Raw genomic sequence first — 18,001 nt, forward strand, 5'->3', positions numbered from 1 at the left:
TCTGTCTACAATGACCATTTAAGAGAAGGCATGATGGGGTCATAACAGTATGCAAGTAAAATACTCCTTCCTGCATCAATTTAGGGAAGGATTGTTGTCGGTGTGAATAACTAATGCAAAGACCATTGGTTCCCATGGATATTCCCAGTACCCTGTAGTTTTCATACTGGTGAAACCTGTTTCTAAATAAATATATCCCCCGTTGGGTATGGCACTAGGAATTACATTTTCTTGGACCCATGATGCATGTTCATAATATGTGGGCACAGCACCTGCCAGAAAGATTTACTGATCTGTTTTAGTTAATGTAGGAAATGTATGCAAAGTACCCTTAACATTGAATATATTTATTATTTAAAAAAAAAAACTTTAAACAATTATGCCTGTTACTGTTTTTTTTTTCCACCAATAAGTAAATTATTTGCAGAGTAAATTGAGTTTAAGAAATGCTGTGACCACATTTTCAGATTTTTCTGAGGATTTCTTCACCACCACCGGCTGTCCTATACCATGTTCAGTTATCAACAAGCTCAATGCAAATGATGGGGCTACAACAAACCCCTGAATATGAAACAAAAAAAAAGCTACCTATGCCAACTATTCTATTAAATGGGTACAGGACCAAGTGGTCACAAACAGTTATGATCTACCACCAGTTGTTCTGAACATACATTAAATAAACCATGACTTTTCTGATTATGTTAAAATACTTTGTGGTACAACTAAGGTTTGAAGAATGTTTATAATATTTCAGATGTATTCAATATTTGTGACCAAATGTATTTAGCTTTTAGCTTATGTTGTGTTGGTGCAGGGCATTTTATGAGGTTACATTTTCTAGCCTTTGCTAACCTAGTTGGTAACAAAATGCCTTAGTAGACGACGGCCATTTAGCCCTATGAAAAAAAAAAATTGCAAGAACATACAGTACATATATTGTTCCTTTATAGAGCAAGAGCTAAGCATTGCGGATTGTCTTTTTACATTAGATACATTAAGTCTCGCCATTACTTTATTTTATAAACATTGAAGTAGCCTATTGTGCCATTAAAATCCTGTGTTCTCGCAGATGTGCTTCAGTAATAAAATTGATGCTTTATGTATTTTGTATGGAATCTGATTTCATTAATTTCAAAAGGTATTCATTCCATCATCTTGTTTAAACAGAGTCTCTGGTAGATGGAAAAGCAGTGTTTTGGATAACTGCATAGTTGTTCAGTGGCATGTGCAGTTATTGGGTTTAAGAGCGGGATCTGGTTCCCACACTACCACTCAGCCCTAGGCCTCTTCCCAAAAACAGTGGTTTTGTAAGAATTTTTAAATGTTCATTTGTGGACACAAGAAAAATACAAATACAGCTTGCTGCTCTGCCTACACATTCCCACCCCTTATAAAAGAGCAAAGTCACTCCCAACAATGCAGCACATATGGAAGTGGAAAAAGTAAGATTGGTAGAAAGGAAACCAAAATTAACTGTACACATTGTTTAGGTTTACTTCAAATACATTTTGGTCAAATAAATCACAAGCACACTTAACAGTACAAGAGTAATCCCCCCCCCCCCCCAAAAAAAAGCAGTCATTTCTACCAAATGTATGTCAGAATTTATAAATAAAAAAACTAAACAAACACTAAAGCTGTACAAGTTTTCAATAGATGTTAAGATCCTTATGTGCACCAACACAGGTCTGTATTGTATCCACTGCTGGTAAATGATACAACAGCCTGCCTTATCTTCAGCAGCAAATTTATTCAAAACCCAAAGAGGTTGAATTCCAGTTTTAGATAAAACTTAGTGCTGTATGAAAATTCAAATCAGTCATTAAAACATCTACTGGAAAAAGCAACAAAAGAAAGAAAAAAAAAAACAGTAATATTAAGTTTTGTTTAAGAATGTTCAGTCTTTGACAGAATGAAGACGACTTCAGGCTCACATTGTCCTGAAAGCTGTAACTAGCACAGCGGTTAGAACCTCCGTGGAGCTCCACCTTTAAATGGCTTGTACCCAGAACCACTTCCTCCTTGCATGGTATTATTGATCTGTACAATTCTGTTCATTGCTGGTGGAGAGTGGCTGGAAAAAAATTAAATAAGATAATTAACTTTTGATCAAGATTGTAAAAATACAAAGACACATTAAAGTTCTGGATGTTTTTGGAAAAGCTACAGTCTTCTTTCTAGTACCTGGAGTGCTGAGACATCATGCTTCCGCGGCTTTCCCCCATTCTTCTTGTACCTTGATAGCCACTCCCTTGTGAACCAGTTCCATGCCAGTCTTTTCTTGGACCTTGGTCACGGCCATGACGTTCAACAACAACCTGTCTCCCTTCACTGTAATTCTAAAAAATGAAACAATTACAGTAAGAGTAGAAAGATATTATGTAAAGACTTAGACCTCGTTCACACTACTGGGCTGGCCCAGGACCGCCACATATTTAGGTCTGCAACCCCCTTCACATTTGCGGATTAAGGCGCCTTTGCGCATTCACGTGACTGAAAAGCAGGCCTAAAATGTGGCAAATCACTTGTTGGGAAGGTTATATATAATTAAGTAATACACCATGCATAAAAGCCAATGGTGGTTGAATGCTTGTTACTACTCTGATTTGGCTTGCTAAATAAAAAATTAGTAGGATTATTATTTGTTACATGTCAGATAAGGCATTTATGGAAATAATGTGACAATATATATATATTTATGCTTGTATGGAACGTTAGCCTGCACTTGGAATGGAAGAGCTAAAGGGATAAATAAATGGAGTGTTCACATATGGAGAAAAGGCCGCCTTAAATTGCAAGTGTGAATGGGGTCTTCGTAAAATCCAATATTCTAAATATTGCAGATAGTATGGCATTGAATACTGAACACCTTCCAAGTGACACTTCAAAGAGCTTACTTTTCAGTAAGCAAATACCTCTTAAATTGCAATTAGTTTAACTGCGAAAGATTGCCAAGTTAGTCTTTTGTACGAAGTTCACAGAATAAACACTAACCTTTTGTTGAGTGGGTCTGAAAGACGTAGAACTGCTTACTCTTTCCCCAATTACCATTCCTCTTCCACCGTCTCTGCTGCGGGTAGCAGAGGTCCCTCCTCTTACACTAGGTCCAAGACCATCTCTTCCTGATCTCTCAGGGCGCATCCGAACAGCTGCTCTAAAATAACGAAAGTCAAATATGTATTTAAAAAAAAATAACACTCCATGAAGCAACATCCTTAGCTTATAGTTAACGTAGCAGAATAGTCTACCACAACTATCTACAACTTGGGATAAACTTTTCTAATATCGGGATCATATGGCATGCATTTTATATTGAACAGTGTAATGTATGGAGGGTCTAAAATGATACTCGCATGATAGATCCTCAACCATTTACAAAGCAACTAAATAATGATTTTATTATTCACACTACATAGCAGGAACACTTGCTTTTGAGATCAGAAACAAAGGTGGTGAGCAAGCAATGGGTAAAACTCCATTTCATTCAACCCATATATCCAATCAATGCTTAAACATCTACCTTATATCTCCTTTTGCGTCACCAATTACTTCATTTTTCCAGCCTCCAGGACCAGAGTCTCTGGTGGAGCGACCATGAGGAATTTCTGCTATTCTGCCTCTCTCTGTAGGATGGCCCCTGTTGCCTGCTGGCCTCTCAGGAATAGGAACAACTCTCCTTTCATCTCTGTCCCGTATCACTCTCCGGTCAGTATCATGGATTTCTGTTCGTGGCTGCTCAGTTCTTCTGGCGTCATAATTCTTAGTGTATCTGTTGTCAAACCCAGAGCTTTCTCGTCGGGCAGCAGGGCGGCTCTTCTTGCCATCTTGTTCACTTTCAAAATGGTCCCGTCTGCAGAGTTTTTTGGAAATAAAATCTTATGGTGAAAATTCTCCAGAATGACTAAATATAAATCATTTGACTTTGCTAGCTTAAGTTTACCAAATATCAAATTCCTTTGGTGGGTTGGGGGACGGTACAGGGGGGGGGGAAAGAAGTTAATGGGGCAGTTGAATGCTTACCTTTCAAATGCAGAAGGCTGTACGGAAGAGCCTTCTGTGTATCTGCCCCTCTCTCTGTGACTAAAGTCATTAAAGCGGTTCTGCTGGCGATTATACTCAGAGCCATGATTTAAGCGGACGTCTGTGTCTGTTTCAATCTTCTTATTACCATTCCAGTAAGGATCATCCCGCCTAAAAAAAAAAAAAAAAAAAAAAAGTTTATAAAAAAATCAAGGTTTGTAGTTTGCAGAAAAAAAGTTTGCCATCCAGACTTCAATGTTACGTACATGACAGCTCCCATTGGATATCTGCACAAGCTTGCCTTACGATAAGTCTTTTACACAGGTGGCATTCAGGAGATCTCGGTACAACAGACTTACCTATGGTCTACATCTCGTGCTCTTTTCAGAGTGTTTCTCTTTTCTTGTTCATAACGCAATTGTTCCTGTTGGCGTCTTAGTTCTTCACGCTCCCGAGCTATACGTTCTGCCTCTTTACGACGTTCCTGCAATTACAAAAGGACACAAGATTTACCACTGCTTTCATTCCCAAACAAATTACAGATAAAATGTAAATAACGCCAATGTCTTGCACTGACGTTGAGCAACATGAAGCTTGATTTAAATGATAAAATGCACCAGTTGCTATTCATGAAATTGGATTCTCTGCCATGTGTAATGTTTGTAAGTGTGCTGTCTCTTGTCTGTTCCTGCTGTTGGTACCTGTTCAATACGTATCCTTTCCCTCTCCAGCCTCTCACGCTCCATTCTTTCCCTCTCGAGCTTCTGTCTCTCGATCTCCAGCCGCTCCCGTTCTCTTTGCAAGCGTTCTCGTTCCTCCCTCTCCCGCAGCATCTGAATCCGTTCACGCTCACGGCGCTCTCGCTCAGCTATTTCACGTCGTCTGAGGACAGAATTAAACAGATCTGGTCAGTTTAACCTTGTTCATTTCCCTGTTGTATGCATGGTTGGACAGCATCTCTCGATCATCTTTTACTGAGGGATTGTGGTGCCTCAATTCCTGAACATTTATTTTTAAATGCATAGAAACTTTTAGACTTCTAGGAGAAGACAAATTAAAAAAAAATATACTTGTTTCTTTTTTTTTCTCCATATAAAATACCTTCGTAATTCAACCGCACGGTGAATGCGCTCCAGTCGTACCAGGCGGTCACGCATCTTTTGTTCCTTCATCTTTTCAAATGGCAAAATGTCTTGTCTCCCTCCTCTAAAGTTGTTTGGAAAGAACTTCCCTTTGTTTCTCAATATTGCCACCTAGAGAAGAAAAAAAAAAAATGTAGCCAATACCAGTAATATAGAAAATAGCCTAGCCTAGATCCCACCTCAGCCACTGACTCATTGTGTGACCCTGAGCAAGTCACTTAACCTCCTTGTGCTCCGTCTTTCGGGTGAGACGTAGTTGTGAGTGACTCTGCAGCTGATGCATAGTTCACACACCCTAGTCTTTGTAAGTTGCCTTGGATAAAGGTGTCTGCTAAATAAACAAACAATACAATTCCTACAACAGTCAAATTTGCAAATTCAGGAGGAGTAACCAAACGTATTTCTTAGTCAATTAGTTACAAACAGTGATTTTACCACAAATAAATGTAACAAACCTCTTCAGGAGGAAAAAATGCTCTGGTTCGTCTGGGCATCATATTTGGGTGAACCTTATTTAAAAGAAAAAAATGAATTACATGCAGGTAAAACACAACGTGTACATCCATACAACGGAATAATTAATTAACACTGAGGGTTAAACTGCAGGTACCTTGTCAAATCGTCCTCTTCTCATCGGAGGTCTCGGTCTATTAACTGGATCACCTTTAGTTTGATCAATCACCACCATCTTGCCAGGACTTTTGGTACCTTAAAAACAAAAAACCCACAATCACGATTATATGTTAACAGTTACATTAAATCGGCACTGTAAAACCTTGCCACAAAACCCTTGACAAGGGGTGTCCTGCCAAACCTGGGTTATATAACCGACAAACATGCCGATCAACAGAACATAAGTGTTGTTTTTATCCTGAACCCTTTGCGGTCCTATGTCGGACCTGGTCCGACATTGCAATTATTCCTATCCGGTCCAATGTCGGACCCTGTCCGACATCATCAAAAAAACGGGTTTCTAGTCGTTTTTTCGCCGGAAAAAGCCGAGAAAACCATTCAATGGCCGAGTGGGAGCGACAGGAGCCGAGACAAGCCGAAAAAAAAGGGGCGTATCTCATGAATAGTCATACTTGCCCCTGGCATCAGATAGGGGCGGCCATAAGGAAACAAGCTGCCTGTTACTGAATCGGTGCACAGAGAATAACACAGACATTTGCAGAGCTTTTTTGAGATGTTGTAGTAATAAAATAATGACTTGGATCGCATTATTGAGGAGTTTGGTGATAAAACGAGTGATCAGGAGATGATCGATCGGTATGTATGACTATTATTATTATTATTATTATTATTATTTATTTCTAAGCATATGTGAAAGCTATAGCGAATGAAAGGGTGGGGCGGGGCTGGAGATGCCTAGTGAGTGCTTTGTTGATATGCAGGGCCTTTTAAACCTGTTTGACTGTGGGAAAAAAAATACTTTTAAACAGCGTGTCTAAAATTAACTGCGCGTATGAAAATAAATTGGACCCGACGCGTCTGACACGCACTTAATAAATGGACTGCAAAGGGTTAAGCCAAAAACCACTGTATTATGTCACAGATCAGTGAAGGGTACAGTTAGACCAGTTTTTCCAAAACAAATGACATGAAATCAATATTTCAAAAGGTTTGAGATTAAGCAATTGTTTATACATTCCCCTTACATACTTGCTTAAACAGTCTCTCAAAAATGTAGCCCAGTATTCAAAACAAATATATACTTCCACGCTTCTTGTCATCTTTTTTGGAAGAGGCTTGACCAGAACCAGATTTAGCTTCAGTTTTCTCATCTTTAGCTTCTTGTTTCTTTGTGACCTCCTTGCTCTCCTTATCTGATTTTTCAGACTTCTTCTCTTCTTTCTTAGACGATACTTGTGTTCTTAAAAGAAACAAATACTTAATAAACTTGTACCATCACATGTACCTATTGTACCATCACATTTATTCCACAAAAGACTGAACCTACTTTGTTTGAGATTTAACATTGGTAGTTGTCCTCTTCTCTCCAGATGTTTTACTTGAACTAGTTTTGTCTTCACTTTCTTTTTTTGCTGATTCTTTTTTGAATGGGTCACTTTTAACCTAAAAAAGGTACAAAAGGTATTTTTGGTAACTAAATAAAATAAAACAAATCACATCCAACAGTATAGACTTTCTGGACTATACAGCCAAATACTTTCTTTTTCTTGCAGTAGCCGAAGCTCTCCAGTTTATCTGTTCCTAGTGTGTGCGGTTCAGAGGCTTAGTTTTCTGCTTTGAATTTTAAGGATGTTACTAACAAAACACAACAGTAAGCAAACCCCTTCCAGAATGAAGATCGATAAAATTTAAACAAATCTAATTGCAATGATTTAACTTATAAAGCTTACCTTTTCAACTGAAATTTGCTGTCCATGTAGTTCAGTGCGATGAATATGTGAAATACACCTGGCAACCTCTGCACTAGAAGACATTGTAACAATCCCATAGCATTTAGCTCCAGGACTACGTGCATTGGTGACCACTTTGGCACTAAGAACCTAAAAAAACAATTTAATAAAGCTTGAAAGAAGCACAGCAAGTGGTCCATAAATCATACAGTACAACTATTTTCACTTCAGATTATTGTATAAACCAATCAAATAACTAAAAAAAAGCCACTGTACCTTTCCGTACTTTCCAAAGAGGTTTTTTAAATCCGCTGCTTTTGTGTTGGAGGAAAGACCGCTTACCCACAGGTTGCGGGATGAGCCACTTGTGCTCCCACTGCTTCCACCAGCACTGCCGCTTGTACCCCCTAAAGAATCAGAGGTCACCTTATTTTTCTATACAAAGAAACAGTCAAACTCTTTTAATAGCACTTAAATAGGGACCAAATGAAAATTGACAACACCACGTTGATAGTTAAGACAATACACCTGGGGAAAAAACACCATTGCTGGCTACTTGTAACAAAACAAAATGTTTAATTTCCTGTTTGTAAAATTTCCAAACAACAACTTTTATAAATTAACCAATCCAGCCACCTCCCCTACAAGTGATTAAGTGGGGTGGATGACCGAAATGAGATAGATACTAAACCATGGGTGTGCAATACATATCGCCCAACACCCGTGACCACAAGTTTTGCCGTTACATTTTGCCTGTTGGACAAATAGTTTATTTTTCCTATGGTTTGTTCTGTTGCTAGAAAAACATTCCGGGTATATTTTTAGAGAGCCACGCAAGTTTCTGAAAACTCAACTGCAGAAGTCTAGCACCTACACCAAACATTTTAAAAAGTATTTGTACCACCCCTATCACTTCTGATTGGCTAGCTGTGGAAAAAGCTGACCTTCTGTTGGTTACAAAGAAACCCAGAAATGGCTGCCAAGAGAGCCTCTGGCAAGGCACAGACGAATCTTTTAAACTTATTTACATTTTTTGTAAAATTAGCAAATAAGTGATAGGTAGTGCAGGGAAAGAATGTTTCCCTCATTTTAAAAAAAAATTATATAATAGAAAAACAAAATAAACATTGTCTTTGCACAATCTGATGGAGCCTAGTGTAAATATTGCATGCATTTTAGTAGAAAAACAGTAAAAAATGCAGAGAAACTTGACAGGTTATACAGAAGTCCTGAAAGAATGTCAAGAAAAATCTGAATTCCACAAAGCAGCAGTAATAGTTGGCAATAATTGTGGATCTGTGATGCAAACTAAAAACACCTGTACATCCAGAGTTGAATTCAGCTTAAAGAAAGGGTGCAAAAAACAGGCTAATTTTTATATTTGAATAAAGTATTGCTTATTATAGTTGTGCACTTAGTATGTTACTTAAATTTACTAGCAAATGTGTTCCAAACTGCACTGAAAGGAAAATTTCCTTAAAGTATGTTATACAATTGTTGAGATGAGGTCACAGGGAACCTTGTGTGTATCTTGAAGAATTTAGTGAACTAGTCAATCTGCAAGGCTAGATCCGACCCTGTTAAATCACGAATTGATTGATTGTGTTCACTGTTAAATAAAACCAAAATCCTACAAGTTATACTCTACTTTTTTGTGGGTTTGTTTTGTGTGACAAGTAGATTTTTCTAGCATTTTGTCTCTTGAACAATAAGTTATAACAATACAGTAGAGGAATTCAATATAAAGATAACCTCACTTAATATAAAATGTGGACTACACTTATGCTTTAGCACTGGCAGCATTCTCTTTTTGAAAATTGGATACACAGCAGTAGACATTTCCTGCTAGTGTGGGGGAAAGGCATGCAATAATTAAGTCTAATTATATAAATGCAACCTCATCGAACAAAGCAAATACTCCAAAATGTAATGTGTTGAGGCATGCAGCAAACAGCAAGTTAATATACATCCCTTGCAGCTGTCAGTCAGGTGTAAATACCATGAAAGTAGGTTTTAATCCATGGAACAGTGACAAGCTTCATAATTGGATAGACATTTGCTGGGTTCTCTCTACTATACAGTACACCCTCGCTATAACTAACCTGTTGGAGTCCAAGTCTTTTGTTCGTAATATCAAGGGGTTTGTTATAGCAAAAGGACAATCAAAATGAACGATAAACTATTGTGAAAATTAATGAGATGATATTGTGAATAAAAGTAGAATTACACGTAGTATTCTGCCTTTGCTTTATCCAATTCGTTAAATAATTAAAACGCAGTACAAAAAGCAAAAATCCCGAAGTAAATTTAAAACTTTTATTCTAATTCAAAACACGAATTGTTTCAAAGTGCACCTAATCTTAATCCAACATTCAAGAATCCAACACTCTGCTTTTATTCCAAATCAACCTGACATGAAAAGATGTTTTTTTTCTGCTTTGCCGCATGGTTTCTGAACAAGCCAAGAGTGCTTTTTGGCAACCTATGTTCATGACAGAGATATGCCTGCGTTACTCCTTTTTTCAAACGATCAATATAGTTTCCAGCTTTGTTGCAACATAAAATAGTTTTCCTTTCAGAGGCAGTTAGACAGCGCGTGCTTCTTAAGACAAGAGTTGACGTCACTGTGGAGGTGGCATCCCATGCGTACAGATCAGGATGTTGACAGTGCGTGTTTATATATATTTTGTGTTTTTTTATATTTGGGGGTACAGGGGCCAGGTTCATTATAGCTGAAGATTTGTTATAATGAACAGCAAGGGTGTACTGTATTTGCCTTGTACAGTGAATAAAGTTTATTTGGAGGAGCCGAGTTTGCCACTGCACATTTCATCTTTATTACCAACTGGAGTGCCAAAAAAAAAAAAAAATCCCTTACCTTTTTCATCCTTTGTAGTTGCTTTGCCATCTTTATTGTCCTTTGTAGAACTACAAATACAACACATTGCAACAAAAAAAGCAAAATTAATAAAAACACCCACAGCATAATCTACACATCAAAATCCCATTAAACAAAAGTTCCTGATAAAGCAAGTTTGCATTTGTACTGTACAAATACAGGACTGCCATGGCTTGTACTTGAACTGTTCCATAATGGATTCTTTCACCGCTTTTCCAAAGATGATTGAAGATCTAGATTTTCTGCCAATTCTATTCAGTGGACATGGCAATCTTCTCCACAGCTCAGGAGTGGGGTTTGACTTCATTTTGAATTTTCATACGATTTTGCCATTCAGTGACATCACAGGGTTTATTCTACCCATGTTAATATGGGGGTGGGGGAGGGGGGAGGCAATACAAAGTGCTGACAACTTGAAAATAAATAAAAAGCAGGTTTTGTGACGCTTTCATGCCTTATAGTTACTTCTATGATGGTCAAAAATAGGATTAAAACAAAAGGCTGGATCGTTAGGTACAATAAAAAATAAAAAAAATAAAAATCTTGAGGCTACCCACAAATTCAGAGATCTTAGTGAATGCTGGAACTTGGTATCGTAAAGTACTGACATAGAAAAACAAACCTCTTTGCTTGACTTGATGCCCCAGTAGATGAGGGGCCTTTCTTCACAGAATCCTTTTCTTTATCTCCCAATTCAGCTTTCTTTGAGCCCTCTCTGGTTTCCTTCTTGGGAGGTTCAGCCTTCAATCCGTCATCTTTCTTACCATCTTTATGCTTCTCTTTGGCATCCACATCCTTGCCTTGCTCCTCACTCATCTGGGCAGAGGCACTGGGCTCGTCATGGGCCTTACTTGCCTCTGAATCTGGAAGTTTCACATTTTTACCTGTATCCAAGAGGTCATCGCCATCTAAATCCAAAGTGATGGCATCTTCTGCCTGGATTGTGACAGATATGTTATCATCCTCTGCTTCTTTTCCAGATGCAGTGGCTTCCCTTTCAGCCTGAGCTGCTTGTTCAGCCTCAGCAAGGCTTTCTTCTGAAGGCAGATGTTTAGATTTTTCATAAGAACCATCATCAGTATCTGTTATATCTGAGGGATTTAACAAGGATAAACATGGCAAAACATAGGTTTAACATTACAGTTATGAGCTAAGCGACCTAAAAAAGTAGAATAGAAAGCAAGTTTAGTATTAGCTCTCATTGAAAGTTAGAAAACCACAAAAGGTGTACAATACAAACATTCCTCATTGAAACGGGTGGATTTCAACACAATCTTCCTGGTGTTTCTTTTAACCAAATACCTTCAATGTCATCATCAATACTCCTGAAACCGATGTATAATCACAACCAGTTCAACAGGAGATAGAGTTGGTTAAATGATAGATCCATCCTTATCCCAATGTCTTCAGTTCTTTTCTTTTTAAAATTAAAATCTCCACTCAGAAAAATCCTAAAACCATCTGTAGGATTTTAATGGACTCCGATTCCACCATCTGTTAACTTTCCAATAGCTTCTGTATGTGTGTCCATAAATCACATTATTCAAGTTCAGATTATGGCCATCTCCTCATTTTACTTTCGGCCTCTCCCTTCATTATATACATTTTCAAGAGATTTACATAGTTCAGCCATCTACAAAAGTACTTTGTCCAAAGCCCTTCCATGTCCACATCCTTGAATATAACAACTGCTGTAAGCAACACAAGTTTAATTTGGTGGATCCATTTTCCTGTTGAGTCCCTGAAGTCTCCAAATCATTTTCAGAATACTCTCAGTAGTATGTCCCTTGTAGTCCTGAACACTTTGCTGAACTTGAGCTGGGTCTCTCTGATCATCTGGATCCAAGATGGCAAACAGTTGCAACTTCATGAAAAGATGTATGCACACAGATGATTCTTCTAATTCAGTCATTACATTTCCTCCTCAGATTGAATAGCAGGACCAGGTTTCTCTGGTTGTGGATGAAAACGAGGAGTTTTACCAAAATTTGAGCCACAACTGTCATTCCTCATTTCAGATGTAGTCTGTGATGTGCATCGTTTCAGTTAGTGTGTCACAAACTTTACAAACTTGTCCTCCATTATTTTCCTCCTTTAGATCATAGCAAATCCCCAAGTTTAACATTAAAACATCCACCACAGGAACTGATACATATACACTCCTGGGTGGCAGTAACCAGTTGAAACATGGGAGATGTTTTATGTAGTGCCATAAGAAAGGCACTAACTAAAAGGCGGCTGTTAGGCAATGCATAATGGTTTTCCAACCTTGAGTTATTTGATTACCTGCTAAAATTAATGTACAACACTTACCTTTTTCATTGTCTTCATCTTCCGCTTCCTAAATTATATATAAAAAAAGAATGCATAAGTCTACTTGCCAACAATCAAATGAACAGTCATGTTAATATTGTTTTTCAGTTTCAGAGTTAGTTGCATAAATAATGTTATTTAAAACGCCTGGAGCAAAAAAAATGAACGACTAACAATTAAAATGTATTTATGACATGTTTCAAATCTATCCTATCAAACAAACAACAAAAAATGACTAAGTAAATATGGGTACAGTCAATCTCAGAAATTTCAGACATATTGTGGTGTGAACATTTTCAGGTCCTAAGAACTTTTTTTTTTTTTTTTTTTAAACAGGATTGCTTCTTTCAGCCATGACACGTCAACAGTTTGGCCTACTGTAATAAATAGCCATCTACCTCACAAAAAAAATAAAAATCTTCATGCAGACATAGCAGACAAACACTACTGAAGTAATGTTCATTGTGATTCTTGCATCCTTTAAACCTGAATCCAATATTGTGCAGATCTGTGTGCTTCAATAATGTATCAGTCACACAGTTGTTCCCACCACCACATACAAACTTACATCTGTAATGACATGGCCATCATTGTCCGAAAGCAATTCCCTAGACTCTTCTTCATCCACTTCCTGAATAAGAATCAAAACTTGTGTATTCAAAACAGGAAAGTTTATTGGATTGAAAAAGTAAATTGTTTTTACGTGTTCTTCAATTACCTTAACCAGGTATTCCATATCTACTTTAGATTCAGAAGCATCAGAATCCAGATTACTTTCAAGTATCTCAAAGGAAGAACTGACATTTTCATCTTCACCGTCTCCTGAATCTTCTAGGTCTTTTGGGTCGTCACTACCATTCTGATCTAGACTCTCTGCCTCCTGCTTAGACAAACAAGACATAATTTAAACTTACTTTTACCATCAAACCACCAATGTTATAAGATGACCCTTATAGTTCAGTCTTTTCCCGTAACTACCAACAAGGAAAACATTCATAAAAGCTTCTTTGCCAAATCATATCCTATATTAGACAAAAAAAAGTGAGACGCGCCAAACAAATGATCCAGCTGACCTATATAACCCCCTAGCCTATCCAAAGCATAAGCCATGCTTCTCCATCAGTCAACAGTAATCCATTGTCAGTGGGGTGCAGAACAGATGCATCAGAGGCATGGAGCATATGCCAAGAGCCCATGGTGATTCCACACTGATATATGGAATCAAGAAAACCCCTCCACCTCCAAAACACCACAAAAAGTGATTAAATCACAAGAAAGGCTGACTGAACAGAATCAAGTTTCGATGATGCAGCAGCCAGAGCACTTTCCAAGTCTAGCTCTGTCAAAACTCTTAGAAGGGTGATGTAATATAGGCCCTGAAGAACTGTGCACCAATGTGTTGTTAGCACTGTGTTTCATTCAATTGTAAAAGACATGTGTGTAGAGCATACTCAGACTTAAATCTTGACTCTTCCCCAACTTCTCATGTAGCATTGCAACAGACCAGGCTAGCGAATGGAATACTTAGTCGAATAGCAGGCACTCTTGCTTGAGGATCCCTACAAAAATCACATAAATCTAGACACTTGTATACCTGTGTGTTGTGTCAAAGTTATTTATTTGGAATGTAATGGAAAGCTGGGATGTAAAAAGGAAAACGAGGAAAAATCCATGGCTATTTTCATAAAATACCCAGCTATTGTCATGAGAGGTAATGGAAAAACACAAACTATTCCCTTTCTTCTGTCTCTGTGGCTAAGACAATGTAAGGAAGAAAAAAACGATTGTTGATTATCTGTCATACAATATGAGTTCACTCATTTTGGTAATGCTGCTGCATACACAGAACTGTGTAAAAATTGAAATAAAAAGCCTGCTGATGTTTTTTGACATTAGATGTATTATTAGCATTGCACTGGTGAGTTTCATGTTCATATCAACATTACTATTATAAAAAAGGATGCAAAAACCTAATATAAATATTTTACTTGAAGATATTATTAAAGCATACTGTACCGCTGATGGCATCCCTGTATGTTTCACCACTGACCATATTGGTCTAATACTACTATAAATGAGCATTGATCAAAGAAAATAATAAAAAAACACTTATTCCCACACAAAAGTAGTGTTTTACATTATCAGAATATACTGAATAAATATATATGCTGAATTACATGCCCAAACAATTACAAAAACAAAAATTAACTTCAGCCACAGATTCAACAGCAAAAATGAGGTTGCCTTAGCCTTACAGAGCTTCACAAAGACCAGTCTGGACCCCCAGAACTAAAAATTTGCCTCACTACACTCAGAGGTTCCCCTCCTGTTAACTTACAATTCCCTGCTATTTTAAATCTTGCATATACCTCTTGGAATGTATATACATGGATCTGATTATAAACACTAAGGCAAAAGGTTTAAAACCAACTTATTTGGTTTCAATCCAATTTTGGTTACACTAAGTAACCAAATGCCTTTTACAATTAATACATTCCAGCTAGTAATTGTACATTAAAACACAAGTTCTGGTACCTGTTTCTTATTGGGTCTTTTTATTTTATAAATTTAGAGTGCTAAATTATGTATTTCAGCCCCAACTGATTAAGCAGCCCCAACTGATTAAACTACTGAAACCCTTGATACGACAGTTAAGCTAGACTGGTCTCCGTCTGGCACCTGAACCTATGTAGCCTAAAGGAGCAGTCAGGTTACTGCAACATCCTTGGTCTTAATAAAAGTAGAAACCAATTTGTTAATACTGTGTATATATTGCCAAGCACATTCAAAATTGTGCACAACAAGCTTACCTTGCTAAAAGATTCTTCTTCCATTGTGGCATCTGCATCAGCATCCTGCTTTTTGCCTACATAAAAACACAGTTCTATTAAGCAATTACTTTTAACCAATTAAAAAAAAATACAATTTCAAGAAACACTGACATTTTCAAAATATGCATAGCAATACCTGTACAGACCAATGTAATTACCTTTGGCTTTCGGAGTTCTCTTTGTTGGGGTGTCTGAAGATAATGTAATTTCTATGTTATCTGTGTCTCCGCCTTCCTTTTCAATGGCCTGAAAGAAAAGCGTTAAAAGGGTTGGATACAGTCGTGTACCGAATATCCAACAATCACTTTACCACAATTGTGCATCCAGAATAGGTCACAAGTCAATGTGAACAACACTAACACTTTCCACTAGGGACCTTGTGATACTTATCAAAGTTTGCTGGCTTAAAATGTTCCATTAAGCTATTTAAAAATATATATACCGACCTTCAACCATCAATAAATAGCCTTTGACCCAATCGTGTTTTAACAGCAGCTGACCAGTACCCACCAAGAGCTTTGCAAATGTGTTACAAATGTGGCACGATCGGGACAAAAACCCGATGCACAGTTTGACTCAGACCTTAATTATTCACAGTATAAACTCAAAACGTTAAGGGAAAAAAGTGTGCATGCATAACCTGAATTGACGATATAATGTATGGGATTCTGAACCCCTGAACCAAATCAACACTTTAGGATAAATAAACAAAACACCACTAACGAGTTGTGTGCACCATGTACTATTAGGCTGTAAAACTCAATGTACAAATTGACCAGTTTCGACAAACGGTATAAATAAATCCTATCAAACATGCGTTTCCAGCATAACTTACACACTAAACAGTGTTTAAAAATGCACTGTATTCTAAAAACAAATGTATCCATTTACCTCCACGCTCTGCTGCCACTTTCTGCAGCAGCCATGTTGCAATTAATATTAGGCCTAAGAAACCACTGACGTATTCTCCAGTTTGAATGCACGATGTTCTACATTTCCAGTACCATAGTATTTCACTTTTTAACAATGAATAATGTAACGACCTCTGCAAGTATCATTTGTGAGAAATAAAAGTCTCACATAACACATCACTCTCACGAAATGTTAAGTGCATAACATTTTATATACTGCATAATATATACCATTAATCCAGCATTTAATTGCATTCCAAACCATACACTACTAATTTAATTATGGAAACAATAACAATTCCCAATATTCCCCCAAAACACACACGTAGAAGCGACTTGGGCCTTCACGGAAAATACCTTCTTGCATGGTTCGTGGTTGCGAATGTTATATATATAAAAAAAACACAGTTTTAGTCTTCAGTAACCAACGCACCTGTTTAAGTCTCGCCACCAAAACGTTTTTGACTCCTGTGACATCTAAATTTCTCCGTTTCAGCTCAGTTTTGAGGTCGATAACACGTAATTCTGTGATTTTCTTGGTCTCGGTAAGTACTCCTGCCGACGCCATTTTGCCTGCCCAAACGGAGCACAGCAGAGAATGTTGTTGTGTTAATGGCACTGTGAAAATTCCCGGATGTTTACAGTGTCTAATGTGAACGAGGAGGAGTCAGCAAACTCACTTGAATTTCTTTTTAAAACCAAAAATAAACATGATTGGCTCAAATGGAAATCAAGATCAACACAATGATAGACGTTATGTTTAGTCATAACTTGTCTGAAGTAACTTAGTAAATGTTGCTTTGAATTCAGGGCCTATTTCATGAATATGTGAAATTAGTGTTTATTAAGAAAGAAATATTAATATAAAATGAACAACTATTTAAAATACAGTACTCACAATGAAGACGATGCGCAAAGTATTGAGACAGGTTAGTTTGTTGCCTACCCCACTCAGATCCTCTATTTTAAATATTTTGGTATCAAATATAACTCCCCTCTCAAAATACATGCAAAGAAAGTTCAATGATACTTCAAAATGTTTTAATTTGTGCGTACAATACTCACTGATCACAATTACAAGTTTTTTGGGTTTTTTTTACTTATAAATTTCAATCAAGGCAGCCATGAAAAACAAATATTGTCGATACTGTCAAGGTTTTTTGTTTAATGCCTTTTTAAAAAATCATCTAGTTTATGCTTGGCAGGATTCTGAAGTGCGGAAGCTATGTAGTAGGCCAGATTTATTTTTATTAATATTATTTTTTAAGTTATAAAAAGGATACTTTTGTAAATCATTATATATAGACAGAGAAAGGTACTATAGGCTTTGTGAAGAAAAAGTTGTGTCATGATGAAACTACAACGAACGACCACTAGCAGGCAAGATACCTCTTGCTTAAGAAAAAGCAAAATAAGATCGGCCATCATTGCCTGCAATCATCACCAACCCGCGTTATTGTCGGAAAGTGTCGTGAATCGGCCCTCGCTGGAGTGAGGCTCTGAGGGATTCGCAGCAAACAGA

At 37.3% G+C, this 18,001-nt stretch overlaps 1 protein-coding gene across 5 annotated transcripts; it reads right to left on the reverse strand.

Moving 5' to 3' along the window:
• Positions 1-923: 923 nt before the first annotated feature.
• Positions 924-17,990, reverse strand: sltm (SAFB-like, transcription modulator). 5 transcript variants are annotated; one of them, XM_058995210.1, is made up of 23 exons: positions 17,928-17,990; positions 16,913-17,052; positions 15,727-15,814; positions 15,548-15,603; positions 13,456-13,620; positions 13,306-13,368; positions 12,738-12,765; positions 11,047-11,515; positions 10,404-10,453; positions 7,802-7,932; positions 7,526-7,675; positions 7,123-7,238; positions 6,878-7,035; positions 5,773-5,870; positions 5,618-5,671; positions 5,122-5,273; positions 4,722-4,902; positions 4,380-4,504; positions 4,021-4,191; positions 3,521-3,850; positions 2,995-3,154; positions 2,185-2,339; positions 924-2,074 (listed from the first exon to the last, which is right to left on the reverse strand). In XM_058995210.1, the coding sequence occupies exons 2-23, from the start codon at positions 17,045-17,047 to the stop codon at positions 1,966-1,968; spliced, it is 3,144 nt and encodes a 1,047-aa protein (XP_058851193.1). In that variant the 5' UTR covers positions 17,048-17,052; positions 17,928-17,990; the 3' UTR covers positions 924-1,965. The 5 variants fall into 5 exon arrangements, with proteins under 5 accessions (XP_058851193.1, XP_058851195.1, XP_058851194.1 ...); XM_058995212.1 differs by lacking the exon at positions 17,928-17,990 and having other exon boundaries at positions 6,884-7,035; positions 16,913-17,103; XM_058995211.1 differs by lacking the exon at positions 17,928-17,990 and having other exon boundaries at positions 13,456-13,617; positions 16,913-17,102.
• Positions 17,991-18,001: the final 11 nt, after the last annotated feature.

This window comes from Acipenser ruthenus, chromosome 21 (assembly GCF_902713425.1).
Source record: "Acipenser ruthenus chromosome 21, fAciRut3.2 maternal haplotype, whole genome shotgun sequence".
NCBI lineage: Eukaryota > Metazoa > Chordata > Actinopteri > Acipenseriformes > Acipenseridae > Acipenser > Acipenser ruthenus.